This window comes from Centroberyx affinis, unplaced genomic scaffold (assembly GCF_046629955.1).
Source record: "Centroberyx affinis isolate AG114_WGS23_722 - 3 ecotype Tasmania unplaced genomic scaffold, CSIRO-AGI_Caff_v1 ptg006330l_1, whole genome shotgun sequence".
NCBI classification, from domain to species: Eukaryota; Metazoa; Chordata; class Actinopteri; order Beryciformes; family Berycidae; genus Centroberyx; species Centroberyx affinis.
In genome coordinates, this window is record NW_027283217.1 from 35,654 (window position 1) to 50,287 (window position 14,634).

At 42.5% G+C, this 14,634-nt stretch overlaps 1 protein-coding gene across 1 annotated transcript; it reads right to left on the reverse strand.

Annotated features, from left to right (window-relative positions):
* Window positions 1–1,856: 1,856 nt before the first annotated feature.
* On the reverse strand, window positions 1,857–12,864 carry slc25a25a (solute carrier family 25 member 25a). Its single transcript, XM_071512520.1, has 10 exons — window positions 12,641–12,864; window positions 10,559–10,685; window positions 10,298–10,385; window positions 9,987–10,098; window positions 7,728–7,886; window positions 6,109–6,261; window positions 5,444–5,551; window positions 5,033–5,200; window positions 3,982–4,132; window positions 1,857–3,544 (listed from the first exon to the last, which is right to left on the reverse strand). The coding sequence occupies exons 1-10, from the start codon at window positions 12,797–12,799 to the stop codon at window positions 3,360–3,362; spliced, it is 1,410 nt and encodes a 469-aa protein (XP_071368621.1). The 5' UTR covers window positions 12,800–12,864; the 3' UTR covers window positions 1,857–3,359.
* Between the last annotated feature and the right edge of the window lie 1,770 nt (window positions 12,865–14,634).

Sequence of the window (14,634 nt, forward strand, 5' to 3'; positions counted from 1 at the left end):
GTATCACTGTACAGTCTACTCCAGCGTATAAAAGCCTGTCTTACAGCATGGGAGCTCCAACAGTCCGTCTTACTGCTCAGACTGCAGCAGGACGGGGTTTAAAACGTTCAGCCTGGGACCCAAAATCTGACATTCAGTCAGTCAGCCTGAGTCCTGGTTAAATGCAGACTATATTTAGTTATTTAGGGGAAAAGCTATTTAATAACAATTTAAAAACTCTGACAAAATGAGGTATGAAACATGTTAAGGAATATTATTTTAAATCAGTGATTCTCAACCTTTTTCATATCATGGACCACTAGTCCACATTAGCCCACATTAGTCCACATTAGAGCTACAGACCCCCATTTGGTGAGATATTGTCTCGAATCCGAATCTGAGAATATTTTTGTCAGATATGATTTTGTCCAGAATCCCATGAGTATCTGTATCGTAGGTAGAGAGATAACAGAGACACTATGATCAAAACAGTCATTTTTTCTACATTCTCTAATTGTGTTAATTTCTTGTAAATGAAATAATGGTGAAGTTTAACAATAGATCAATTTGCTGGGGACCCCCTGGAACACCCTCAAGGACCCCTGGTGGTCCCCGGACCCTGCATTGAGAACCACTGTTTTAAATGTTCAGTTTTGTTTGGCATCACACCTAACATTACTGCTTGGTTCAATGGGATGATCATTCATTTGATCATTTAACATGGAATTTTGCAGACGTGAGGCATATCGATATTAAAAAAATCCTTACACATCAAGGACTGATTTACACCTGGGACAGCAGATGGAAATGATTAACTGTAATTAACTAGCTGGAGGGACAGAAACCCAGCAGTACTGAACTGAAATCCACTGCTTCAGTGAACTTAGTGAATAACAAAACTGTATGTAACTGAATACAAGCAGCTTCAATTTAATAATTTAAAATACCATCCTGTTACCAGACCTTAATTTCCTGATCTGAAGATTTTGGTCTTCAACAGTTTATGAAGATTATTCTTCTCAGTGACAAATACAAGAACATTTGAGATGACAGCGGTCTAAAACCACAGAAAATGTGCAGTTGCATGTAAATCAGTACATTCTAACATTTACTTTTTTGTGCAATTTCCAAATTTTTCTAGACTAGGCTGTGTCAAAGGGAACTCTTTTGGATACGCACACTAGGCTCCTTATATCCTATGGGTTTAAATGTTGATTTTGACATGAGTGTCATGTTATAATGTGGAGTTTTGTGAGATTTCTCATTTCTGAGTTTATCTGATAACCTCGGGCTTTAAGAACTGCACTTTATGACGGCCTTCCTGATGTCTGTGCAGTTCCTTTACCCCTTAAATATATATGTTAAGTATTTTTTCTTTTCCATTTTCTGGTTGTTTGTCATTTTTTTTGCACTGTGCTTGTTGAGTGTTCGCACTTGTGATGCAGATTATACCTCCTCTTGTGCTCCATCTAGTTAATGTATGTTCTTGTGTGCATCTGGAGAGGACTACACACTAAGTATCTGCTGAACTACACTTCCCATCTGAGCAAGAGCAATACAGCACAGGTGTTATCTATACAGCTGATTGCATTGATGATCATATATGGACCTAGTTCATTGTGAAGGCTGCTTTGCCCTGATGGTCTTGTGACCGAAAGCTTGGCACTAGATTTATTAAAGAAACTAGCAGAACCTTCTTCCTTAATACTTAGACCTGAAAATATAAAATTTTTCCAGACCTGTGTAGGAATCCGGTACAAGTCTGAATGCTAAAATACAAAAATCACATGCTAATAACCATCCATCTCATTCATCCCATTCTCCATTTTGAGTCTATGGAAATGAAGACTTGACACTCAGCTCTACAAGAACTTGCATTTATTTGCATCAAAATGGTCCATTAAAACAATAATACTAAAATCATTCTTTACAAAAGAATTATCTCCTCACCACACCGGGGTTGATATCTGACATTCAGAGTCTTCCTAACAGTGTTGATTAAAGTGCATTATGTCGCTCATCTTTTCAAGCCCTTGTTTCTCAAAGCATAAAATGTTCTGAAAGAAAAAAAAAACACCCCAAGTGCTCTTCACTGAATTATAAGTAAACCTGAGAGGTGGACATTTAGCCTTTGAGGGCAAAAACATCTACTTGCATTACTTCAGTAGACATAATCTAAAAAGGTAGTTCGACAACAAAAATATTTTTTTAAGTATCTCCAACAGATAACATGATAACAGATATAACGAGGGAAGGAAACTTTGTCCAGCAGCCACAGCGACTCACGGATCCAAAATTCACAAGCCCCCTTTTCACTGTTTTACCAGCCGACTACATTTAGAAACACAACAGAACTTCCACATGACGGCTGCTTGGTTGCTAAAGTGTCTGGTGGAGCAGACAGACTTACCAGCCAGCAGCCAAATACTGAGCCGGATCTGGCTGCTGGCTGGTGTAACTTCCCCCCCCCGCCTTGAATGCAATCACACAACAACTCACTGCATTTACAGCTGAACTCTTGCACATTTGGCTCTTCTAAACTGGAAGCAGTGCGACAGGCAACGTGTAGCACGCACGACACCACCACTCCTAAACAATAAAAATAATAAATACACGGTGGATGGAAATAAATACTCATTCAGAAAAACCTTGCATTCATTCGGGACGGGGTGGAGAGCGATCGTAAACTCGCATGTGCAAATACTTTCATTTAGGAACAAAATAACTCGTGGCAGGCAGAACCATTAAAGAATAAAAAATAACTTGACGCTGCATCTGCCACATGAAGGTACTTTGAACGGGCACAATAGAGTTGCTTTAGTAAGAGTTACCTTAAAGGGCTTTGGTGCATGTCTGACTGACGCCGACTCATCACAGTTTACGAGGTGACACCAACGTGAAAATACAAAAAGAACATTTGCTCAGGCACTAAAACACAAAACGGCAGGAAGAGCATGACAACATTTGGTCCTTAGCTTAACAGTCACTCCGTCAGTCCACGTGTTCTGGCTCTCCGCTCTCAAAATAATTTCTCTTTAAAACATAAATAGCAGCGATCCGGACACAGCGTCCCCTTTTCCCTCCGCTTGAGCTCACAGAGTCGATATCCATCCTCTCCCTCCTCGGCATTTTCATGTTTAGTGTCCTTTCTCCTCTTTCGTCAGCTGACATTCACAGAATGAGATGGCTTCCACGAACCTCCAGGCGGGCCTCCAGCGAGGTCCCCGGGATTCTCCAGCCCCGAGCCCTGTGTGTGTGTGTGTGTGTGTGTGTGTGTGTGGGGTGTGTGGGGTCAGGGAGGGTGAGCGGGGGTTAGGGGGGGGGGGGTCACGTCCCAACCTTGAAAAAGTCAAAACCACTCTGGGGGGGGGGAGAGACCTTCAGCGTGAGGTCACTCCCAGCGATGCCTTCAGGTGCTCGTAAACCACGTAGCTGATGCTGACGGCCGGAATGACTTTCATGAAGTTGGGAGCGAGGCCCCTGTAGAGCCCCGTCGGGCCCTCCGTCTGCAGGATCTGCCTGAACAGACCCGTCATCGACACCTGCTGGCCGCCCTCCAGTGTAGCTGCAAGGGGGGGGGGGGGGGGGGAGAACAAACACGGGTTACGCTTAGGAGACACCGGGCCAAGAGTAGTCACGTGCATTTTAATTATTCATTTAAAAAAAGGCAGTAATGTATCCCAGAGTTTCCCCTTCTTTTAAGAAGCTGCCAACCCACCTAAATTAATTTCTGGGTTTCAGTGGAGAGTTTTAGGGGCCATTCCAGAGGCTTTTTCCACTTTGACAATAATAAAATTCTGGGAAAAACACTGAATACTTATAATTTTTGGGCATGAAAATGGTCAAATTTAAATTTCCTGAATAGAGTTTGGAAATAGGGTTCGACTGATATGGGGGTTTTGAAGTCTAATATTTTTAAAGACGTGGAAGTTATCAGATCCAAAAGCGCTGAGATGTTAATAAAAAGGTTTAGTGGTTGTATTTCAGGAGTTTGTGTCTCACCTTGTGCCTGCATGCGGGTTCGGACCAGAGCCAGCGGGTAACTGGCCAGCTGGCCACAGGTGCTGGACACGGTGCCGCAGGCCAGCAGCACGAACACGCCGGGGTCCGTGCTGTTGGTGCCGTACTGCTGCAGCCAGCTGTTCTTCAGAGTCTGAGGAGGAGGGAGAAAGACAAAACGATGAGAACCGGAGACATTAACACAGGCCACAGTTTGCCTTACTCTGCCATTCACTTCTGTGCTTTTGGCTGTTTTCCCCATCATATTGCGGTATTTAGATTCTGTTATGTAACCCTTCACTTTTTATTTGTTCATGTTTCTATAAGCCCCTTTGGCTTTTTAAATATCACCTGCACAAATAATCGTTTTCCATTTCCTGTCACCAGCAGGTCTCTAAGGTCTTCTGATCAGGGTTTGCTGGCTGTTCCTCGATCTCGGCTAAAAACTAAAGGAGACTGTGCTTTTGAGGTTGTGGCTCCTAAACTTTGGAACTCTCTCCCTCTGGACTTAAGATCTGCGGACACTGTGGGCACCTTTAAAAAGCATCTCAAGACCCATTTGTTTAGACTTGCCTTTGTGTCATTTTCTATTTACTTTTGTTTTTATTATGTTTTTTTTGGTCTGTTTTTATTGTGTTTTGTGTCTGTATGTATGTTTATGCTTTATTTCCTCTGTGAAGCACTTTATGATGTCTCTGCTCTCGAAAGGTGCTATATAAATAAAGTTACTTACTTAACATTGGGTTTTATCACTGTGGTTTTAACACTTCTATGTTTTATCACTGTGCAGAGTAAAAACACTGGCAGGTAAAATAGTGTAAATGTGGTGAATTTTGTAATCCGGCCACCACTGGCCGGAAAAGTCAAACTTTCCTTCTCTGATTAGAAGTGAGAAACACAATAAGCAAAAGCCTGTATTGAGTTTAAGTTTGTTGGCACAGTGATAAAACATGGAAGCACAGAGATAAAAATGGATAATACCATGATAAAAAAACAAACAAACAGCAAAAATAAAAGTTAAAGCATCAGAGTTTGCATAATGCGGACTGCTCACCTCGTACACGGCCAGGTCGATGCCTGCGTAGGGGATGATGCCCAGCATGTTCGGGACGTAGCCTTTGTAAAACGCTCCCAGACCTTCTCGCCTGAAGATCTGCTTCGCACAGTCTGAGATACCAGCGTACTGTCCGGTCTTTCTCAGAGCAAGACGTGTTTTCAGGACCTGGGGGGCAGATTAAATAACAAGAAATTAATGCATTGATATTGGAAATACATACAACTTTTTTTTTACACCCCGAAAACTAGGCGATAATGTAATTTTCCCTTAATAAATATCCCTAAAAAACGCTTCATGAAAGTCCCGTCAAGGTATTACAAGGAACCTTCTATGGTTACAATCTGAAGAACTAAAAAGCCGAACCTAAAAGGTTTTTTTGTGTAGATCTAATCATAAAAAGATAATCACCTCCATGGGGTAGATGGAGCTCTGGGCGATGACTCCCGCCATGGAGCCGGCGGCGAAACGCTCCAGGATGCTCAGTGTCTCCTTATCGCTGCCAATCAGACGCTTGATCTGGATAAAATCAAATTGAGAAAAAAGAGGAGAAAGACAGCTGTTAGCAAAAGTGACATCAGGAGCTGAGAGCACAGTTATCAACTATAGAGTTCTGTGTCCTGTCAGTATTGACTGAAAACATTTCTAATATAGAGATATATGTGTACTCTATATCCGTGATTCTCAACCTTTTTCATACCCTAATTTAGTCCATATTAGAGCCATGGACCCCCATTTGATGAGATATGAAAATATTTTTATTGTTACATATGATTTTGTCCAGAATCCCATGACTATCTGGTTTGTAGGTAGAGCGATAACAGAGAAACTATGTTCAGAACAGTCATTCTAATACATTCTCTAATTGTGTTAACTTCTTGTAAATGAAATAATGGTGAAGTTTAACAATTCATCAATTTGCTGGGGACCCCCTGGAACCCTGTCAAGGACCCCTAGTGGTCCCCGGACCCCACATTGAGAACCATTGCTCTATATAGTACTGGTGTCAAAAAGGTAGAGAACCACTGCAGGATGAGGTACAGTTTGGGGGGTGGTGGGGTGGGGTGTAACAGTACCTGCTCATAAGCCATGAACTTCAGGGCCGTCTCGGGGGCGATTTTAATGATGTTGACCCCGTTGCCTCGCCACAGCGACCTCATGCCGCCCTCTTTGACCATCTGCGTCAGTCCGCTCATGATGCACATGTTGTTGCTTCGGGTTCCGTGAACCTGAGGAAAAACAAGACGATTTATATGAATATGATGATAATATTTAACCAAAAAACAGCAAAATGCCAGCTCTGGCTGTGACTGGCGAGTTTGTCCACTCAGCCACTTTGGCAGGTAAAACATTATTTGGAAATCCTGCACCCATTTCAAAACACTAGTCGGCTGGTGAAGTTTGGGACAAACCAGCCATCGTGCCAAAAACATCTTGAATTATACTAGGGCTGCAACTAACGATTATTTTCATTGTCAATTAATCTGTCGATTATTTTCTCGATTAATCGATTAGTTGTTTGATCTATAAAATGTCAGAAAATGGTGAAAAATGTGGATCAGTGTTTCCCAAAGCCCTAGATGACGTCCTCAAATGTCTTGTTTTGTCCACAACCCAAAGATATTCAGTTTACTGTCATAGAGGAGGAAAGAAACCAGAAAATATTCACATTTAAGAAGCTGGAATCAGAGAATTTTGACTTATTCTTCTTACCAAATTACTCAAACCGATTAATCGATTATCAAAATAGTTGGCGATTAATTTAATAGTTGACAACTAATCGATTAATCGTTGCAGCTCTAAATTATACTGCCAACTAGGTTACTACTGTTTAATTAATCGTTAAGAAAATAGACCCTTCAGCCAAAACATATAATCCAAGATCAATAGGGCACACGGGCCAAAGTCAATGGGATGGTCTGTCCGACGCGTTATCGTTTCAAAGTCGACTTTCCACACATCTATTGACGCAAATCGGGGCCATTGACGCCGATCCTCAATCAGCACACGATTAGACCTTCAGTCTATCGATGACTCAGTGGATTCAGTCCAAGATTTCTCAGCAGAGGGTGTGACAGCCGGTTGTGAGCCGCCATTGGTTAGAAAGGTGAACCGAGTTTGAAAGTCCTGGACTCTGGCCCCTCGCTCCCACACACTGTCCCGTACACATTAACCCGTTTATGGCCATTAGAAATTGCTCAAGAGCGAGTTACCTAACTCCTTAATCTTGAGCCAGGGATTGAGCCACCTGTACTTATTACAGCAGCCCAGTCATGGCCTACAAACAACGTTCCTTCACAGTTTCAAGTTCTGGATGTTCTCCAGATTATTTATTAACTGGACTTGAAGATTTTGGTTAATGTTCAATATGATGCATGCCAACATGGCTCAGCAAAACAACTGTCAACTTGGCCATATCACTCCGGCTGAAGACTATTCTTCACTAGAGCAAATAATACAAGAATAACAGCGGGCTCATAAATAAAATGGAGAGTTATTTGTGTTATTGGACTGCAACAACCTTCTCCAAACTTTCTGTCCAATTCCCAAACTCCTGAATGCCTGGAAACTCTCACATTCATTCTCCATACTTTTCCATCTGTGTTGGAACCCTGTACAAATCGACCAGCTATTTAAGCTTCAGGTTAACGTTGATTTAGGGGGAGGGGGGTTTGTCTCTGAAGACTTCTCTTACCTGCATCATCACTTTGAGTCTGTCCAAGGGGGCGGTGCAGGTCCTGGAAACCGCTCCAGCCCCTCCGCCCGCCACCAGATGCCTCCACCACATCCCGGTCAGTTTCTCCTCTGTAGTGAACTCATCAGGCACCATCAGGTTCTCACCCACATCGAATATCTGCAAGGAGCACAGAGATAACCAAGAGTTAGATGCATGCCAATTTGGCGACTATCCCATGTTTGGAAGACCCATTCAACTCTTAAAAAATATTGGTGTACGATACATTTTTGAACCCTTCAGCCACTGTCTAGTGAACAAAAAATGTTTAATGTCCCAACTAAACACTGAGGACGGCTTGACAAAAGGTGACCGATACCACACATTGAATCAAGTGGACAATTTTGGGATTGGGGCACTTAATTTTTATTCCAAGATAAATTGGAAGGGATGGTTTCATGTGGACAATGCTGATCAATTCTGTCCAGTTGTGGACTTTTGCCCTCACCACCAGTCACTTCAACCCTCCAGACCCCTCAGGTCTTCAGGTGCTGGTCTGCTTACTGTTCCCAGGGTCAGAACAAAGTATGGAGAAGCAGCTTTTAGTTTTTATACTCTTTGCACTTTGAATTGCCTCAGTGTATGAAATGTGCTATACAAATAAAGCTGCCTTCAACTGCCTAGATGTCCTATTCTGTTCCAAACATCTCTAGTTAGTTGGCAAAATATCAAAAAGGGGCAGTGATCACTAGAGCGCTGCATGTGGAACCAACATGCTCCTCGTTAGCGCCATGTGAGAACGGCCTCGGTTGGAACAGAACCTGCGTCAGTGGGTTCGTTTTCCCCAAGCGAAGGTCAAGTCACGTGACCATTGTTCAAGTTACATGTCTGTTTGTTTTCTCAGGTCCAGCGGTGTGGCTCGGGATCCGGTTGATTTGATCAGATCAAAGCACGGAGGACTGTTACCGCTGTGTAAATCGAGCCATGCAAATTTTATGACGATGTTCCGTGAGCAAAGGCCGATGGGCGTGACTCCGAAACGAGACAAGACATGCCGTTCTGCAATACTCTTGATCTAGGTCGGGACCAGGGGGCCCCGAGACATACATGGCTTAACCGGTTCCATCTAGACTTTGTGGATTGCTTGTGAGTCAAGTCTGCAGCTCTGTCCCCCCCCCCCACACTCAGAAAAAGAAAACTAACAAGAGCAGTTTTGTATTTCTGGCTTCTAGTTGACGCTTAAGCAAGTTCGGTGTCTTGCTCAAGCTCACTGTGGTGGGACAGATCGGCTGTTGTGGGGATTGAGCCGGTGACCTTTCGGTTACAGAAAGCCTCTTTTACCCTCTTTACTGCAATTTCCTCAGACAGAAGGCCTTAAACATTAGATTTCCCAAGCGATCCAGCACCGAATGTTTCATGAAAATACCATGTGGCATTTTGCTCAGGCTCTGTCTGGCTGTCATTAGTGTGTGAGGGATCCCTGGCTGCTCTATTCTTAGCCTCAGTTCAGCCTGTGGATGCCTTTGCCATCTAGAGCCAAGGTTGCTCGACTCATTAGACCACACAGCATCCAAATTACTTTTTACGGCGCCAAAGATCGCGCCGTTCCCCCTGTGGGACTTCTGAGATATAACGTTAGTCTCCGCCTGCTTTGACTGCCATTCAGCTTTTACATAAGAGCTGAGACAAACTGGTAAATCCTTCCGGCGTAATCCTCCCTGACTGAGACCAATACCTTTCATAGCCTAATAGCGCTTAATTGCTGACGCACGACCTGTGCTGATCGAAAGCTTTTCAAGGGGATTTGCATTTTCAATTGACCCGTTTATTCCAGACAGAAGAAGGCGTGACACTGAACTTCCACCGCTATGAATAGTTTGTTACTGTCGGGTGGTGCAGTGACACCATTATCGGATGCACAGATACGTTATCGGCTCTCAGGCTAAGACGGGGCGAAAATAGGGCGTTGGAAAATTTACGTAACGCTAAATGTCCGATAACAAGAAGTAAGACGTCGGAAATCAAAGAGACTTGTTTTTCTGGCTACTCACATTAATGTTAGACCAGTTAAATGACGCCAAACTAAAGCTTCAAGTCTGTAATGTGGTTCTGGCGCAGGTTGCAAAGCCAAACCTCTGGGTACTTAGGATTGTGCATTAGTGGGAAATTTGGTCAGATTACAGCCAGCCATTTAAATTTCCTAATTTTTCCTGACAGTGGCCATTACTGAATAATATGAAAAACTGATAAGATTTTTTTTTGTCGTGTTCCCTCGCTCACCGTGGAGTGTTTCCAGTAGAGGATGATCTCAGGAATGCTCTCCGTCTTCTCCACCATTGGGTAGTTGCTCCATTCGTTCCAGCTGATCGTCATCGTTCCGTTCTTGTCCATGCTTTGTAAAAAAAACAAGAAATAAAGTCCCATTAGGCAACAATCAAGATGGTCATGAATGAAATGTGGTCAACAGAGGCCTGTCACTGAATGTGTGGTTAAAAAGAGATGTGCCACCGTGTTGGAAGAATGACAAAATAAAAAAAAAAAGATGGCAAGATTTTTGACTCTTCCTCCCCGATAAAGAAAATGAAAATTACCTCTTAAGGACTTTCTCTGCGTGCTGCTGGGAAATGTGCACACCAAGGTCCCGAAGAGACTGCATGAACTCCTTAGAATCAATGCGGCCTTAAAGAGAAAAACAAACAAAAACAAGAGTCACAAGACAAATAAATTCTGAGCTGAAGAAAAGTCAAGACAGCTGACACTGCAGCAGTGTGTGTGAAGTCACTGATATCACAAAGCGAGCATCATCTACATATCTGCAACAACAACAAGTTTCAGTGACAGCGGTATCATACCTGCATTCTTCCTGTCGAGGGTCTTAACTACGAGTTTCAGGTCTTTCTCATAATCTTGCAGATAGTGAACAAATTCCTCAAAGTCCAGTTGTCCATCTGGGCCCTTCTCTTCTCTTTTCAAAGTTTTCTGCAAGAAACAAAAAAAAGAGGGTTGTGAGACAATGATATTCTTGCTGTGAAAATTAGACAATGAACACAATAATATACATCAGTATGTTTTCAGGCCAAAATTCAGTATTCAGTGCTTCCCAGGATTTTATTGTCAGGGTCTGAAACAGCATTCAGACCATCATGGGACCCAGACTGATGAAATTATTTAGTGTCAGAGTGACCCACCACACCTATTCAGTGGTAGAGAAACTCTGGGAGACATTAGGCCTTCAAAACTAATAATTTCCAAATAACATTTTTTAAACAATTAAAATGGTAATGTGCAAAGAAAATACAATTTCATTGCAGGTTTTACAGATTTTTTTATTTTTTATGTAGCTCTGGTCAGGGAGAAATTACCATATCAGCAGTGATATGACAATTGGCCAACATGCAATATTTTTAAGAGCGTAAAAATGACAGACCTCACAGCCTTGTTTTTGAGCTTTTAGACTTATGTAAGCAAACAGTGGTATGCAGAGACGCCAAATAATTAGATGACATATCATCTGTACTGTGCAAACCAAATTAGTACTGTCACTTATAAAACCAGTACGGCCAGTTCTGAAATGAACACTATGTCTGAAACTCAGATCTAAAAGCCAGATGTCTGACCTAGGCTAACCCTTGCTTTGTCGTCTTTCACACAACATTCACTGACATGAACTTATTGAGGGATTTAATTCGAACCGCAAGGCCTTCTGGGCATAAATACAACCAAGATAGTTTACAAATAAGATCCTAGAGTCTTGAATGTGACTGTAGAGATATATCGATGTCCTGGCTTGCGTTTCTTGACCCCACAGGCCTGCATGACCCACTTGCCAAGCCGCGGCGCTCTTGGCATCCTTTAACATCTGAGATCGATGACGTCCGAGTCTCTGGGACCGGGGGGTATTAGCTAGTTAGTAGACACCCGGGTCTATCTTTAACCTCCGGCACAGGCCAACCTGCCAACGGCTTTAATCCCGTCTAAGCTCAAACTACCTGCTCTAAATTAGGACGGGGACACTGGCAGTCTGTCAACCTGCTCAGTGATACCTGACCCGCCGCCTGCAGGCACGACAGTCACACAGTGAACTGTACTCCTCAGGACTCCAGGACATTTCTTCTCTCCTCTGCCAACCAACCTGACCAAGTGCATCCCTGCAGCTTATAGCAAGGTTAAAAGGGGGGATTCCACCCATTATTAAGAATTCACATATGTCATTTCTGTACTGCAGGACAGTTCAGTCAGTGTAATGTGAACTTGCACTATCGCTTCCTAAAGCTAGAGAGACTTTGCGCCTTGACTTTGCAATGTCACTGGGCTGCAAAACCAGCAGCTGCTCCATTGACAATGAATGGGACAGTGACTTTGTGGAGCCATAAGATGCTGAATTGAGCTGTCACACCAAAACAAAAATATACATTCTAGCATTGCTAACAGGTATGCACCAGAATATAAACCTCATTTGGGTGCAAGAACTCACACAAAAAAAAATCTTTGTGCACCATTCTTAAAATGGGTGGCATTGCCCTTTAATGCAGCAAGGACCGCGCCAGTTCATTCAAGTCTATAAAAAGCATTATAAATGGTAGTGAATGAATGAAAAACAAGTCTGCAAAGAAATCCCCTATAGGAACTCCGGCTTTAAAAAAAAAAAAGTCACAGAATCTGATGGGTCACCAAATACGGCAGAACACCGGCTACCGAGCGGCGTGGAGAAGCAGCCGGTTAGCCGGTGTTCTCGAGCGTGGGGCGGGACAGCTGCGAGGCCTAGTCGTAAAGGCTTTTACTATCCTTCCGCTGCCGAAACACACCGGCTTCATTCAAGTACAAAAGTAACGCGAATCATAAAACAGTTACTTGTAAACACAGAGACACTAACACATAAGCAAGTAACAGCGAAAGGCGTTTTAAAAAGTTTCCGTTGGGTTTAATTTTTTTACCTTTCGCCATCTTTGGTAGGTGGAGAACTCCTGGGACGGCAGGAACATGCTCAGCTTGAAGAGAGACTTCAGCTCCGACGGCAGGCCGTTGGACTCGAAGTACTCGACTTCAATCGGGTCCGAGTTGGGAACGGGCACGTAAAGGCACAATCCGAGCATGTTTAGCTCCCAAAATTAATAAAAAAAATAGAATAAATAAATAAATAGTAAACCGCACTCTCGTCTCGTCGAGAGCTAATACTGAAATGCCGGTAAGGAAGCGAGTCCCGGCTAGAAAACTGTGAAGAAACCACTCCCTTCCCGGAACAGGTTTGCGTCATTGGCTCTTGCAGTTTGCTCCCGCATACCACGCTGACGTCAATTTACTACCACCCAATCACATAAGTAGCCCATTGACGGGCTCGCCCTAGTCCCGCCTTCTTCTTGCGTAAAGTACAGTGAATAATCGACCAATCCTGTCCTCCCTTTCTCCCAGTCTGTGAATGATTGCCCAATCTTGTTCTTCCTCTTTTTTCAAACTGTAGTTTATAGGGTTACGTCTCGTTTGGGCAGAGCATGAGCCACGAGACGACCAAAATATCCACCAGACAAAATAAATAAACAAATAAAATAAACAAACTGCAGCCACCTTGAATAATAATAATACTGATGCAAATAATCATACTACCACTACTACTAATAATGATAGATTAGAATATATGAAACCTTTTTTTTTTTTTTTTTAGTTTTTAAAAATTTTAGAATATGAAATTTTAATGATGCCAGTGGGGAAATTGTGCATACTAATAAAGTAATACCACTACTGCTATTACTATTACTACTATAACACTTTCCCTAAAAAAGTTACAATGATCTGTAAAATAAAATGTAAAATAAGTGACTGCAGTACAGACTTTATTCCACAGAGTTGCCTGAAATAAAAAATCAGGTCATCTGTGTATTTCTGTGATCTTTTCCATGTGATTCAGACCGGATTCTTTTAACTGGAAACATTAGAAACGACAAAATAAAGTCAGATTCCTCTTCTCACTGTGAATGGATCCACAGTTTGTCGGTTTACATTGATCCAGTTTCTGCTGCTGATGGAGAGACACACAATTTGTTCTGTAATGGATGGGATGTACAGTTGGGAAGTACAATTACTGACTGCAAGAAATACTCAAAGAAGTACAAGTACACAAAAAAAGCTACTCAATTACAGCAATGTGAGTAAAAGTAATTTGTTTCTTCCATTGTTTTCAGGTCAGCAGTGTGATGTCTGCTAGCTGAAAGGTAAACAGAGTGAATAACCTGCAGGAACCTTGAAGCTCCACCAGTGAACATGAATCAAAAATAACCAAAGGATATTAATATTAATAACCAAAAAATTCAGCTATACTCTTGCAGAACAACTGACAAAGTTTTAATATTAAAAACCAACAAACAACGTGCACAAACAACGTGTTACATTGTAACACGTTGGTAACAACGTGTGTTTCATTTTGTTGCAGACTGTATTACATCAGTTTGTTATGTGACTGACTCTTGATCAGATCGGCTTATTTCTATTGCCCTTCCTCTTGCTGCCCATGGGCAGCGAGAGGAAGGGCAATAGAAATAAACCTGATCTGACTTGACTTGACCCGTCGTGTTACAGAGAAGGAGATGGAAGCCAAACCACTGAAAGAACGCCAAGAACCTGCAGGCAGAACGGAACCACGTGGAGTTAACTGAGACACACACACACACACACATACACACACACACACACACACACACACACACCTTTTATAGTTTTAACACTGACAGTGTTTACAGTAGTTTCATTATTTAAAAAGCAGCAAAAGTGACTTTTTGCCCCTCAGAAAAAAAAAAAAAAAAAAGTCTAAGAGAAGCTCTAATACTGACTGCTGTTACTGTTCTATTCAGGTGTTCGACTGTGTGGCTGATCACACACACAAACACACACACACACACACACACACACACACACAGCGGATAACAGCAAAACAAGT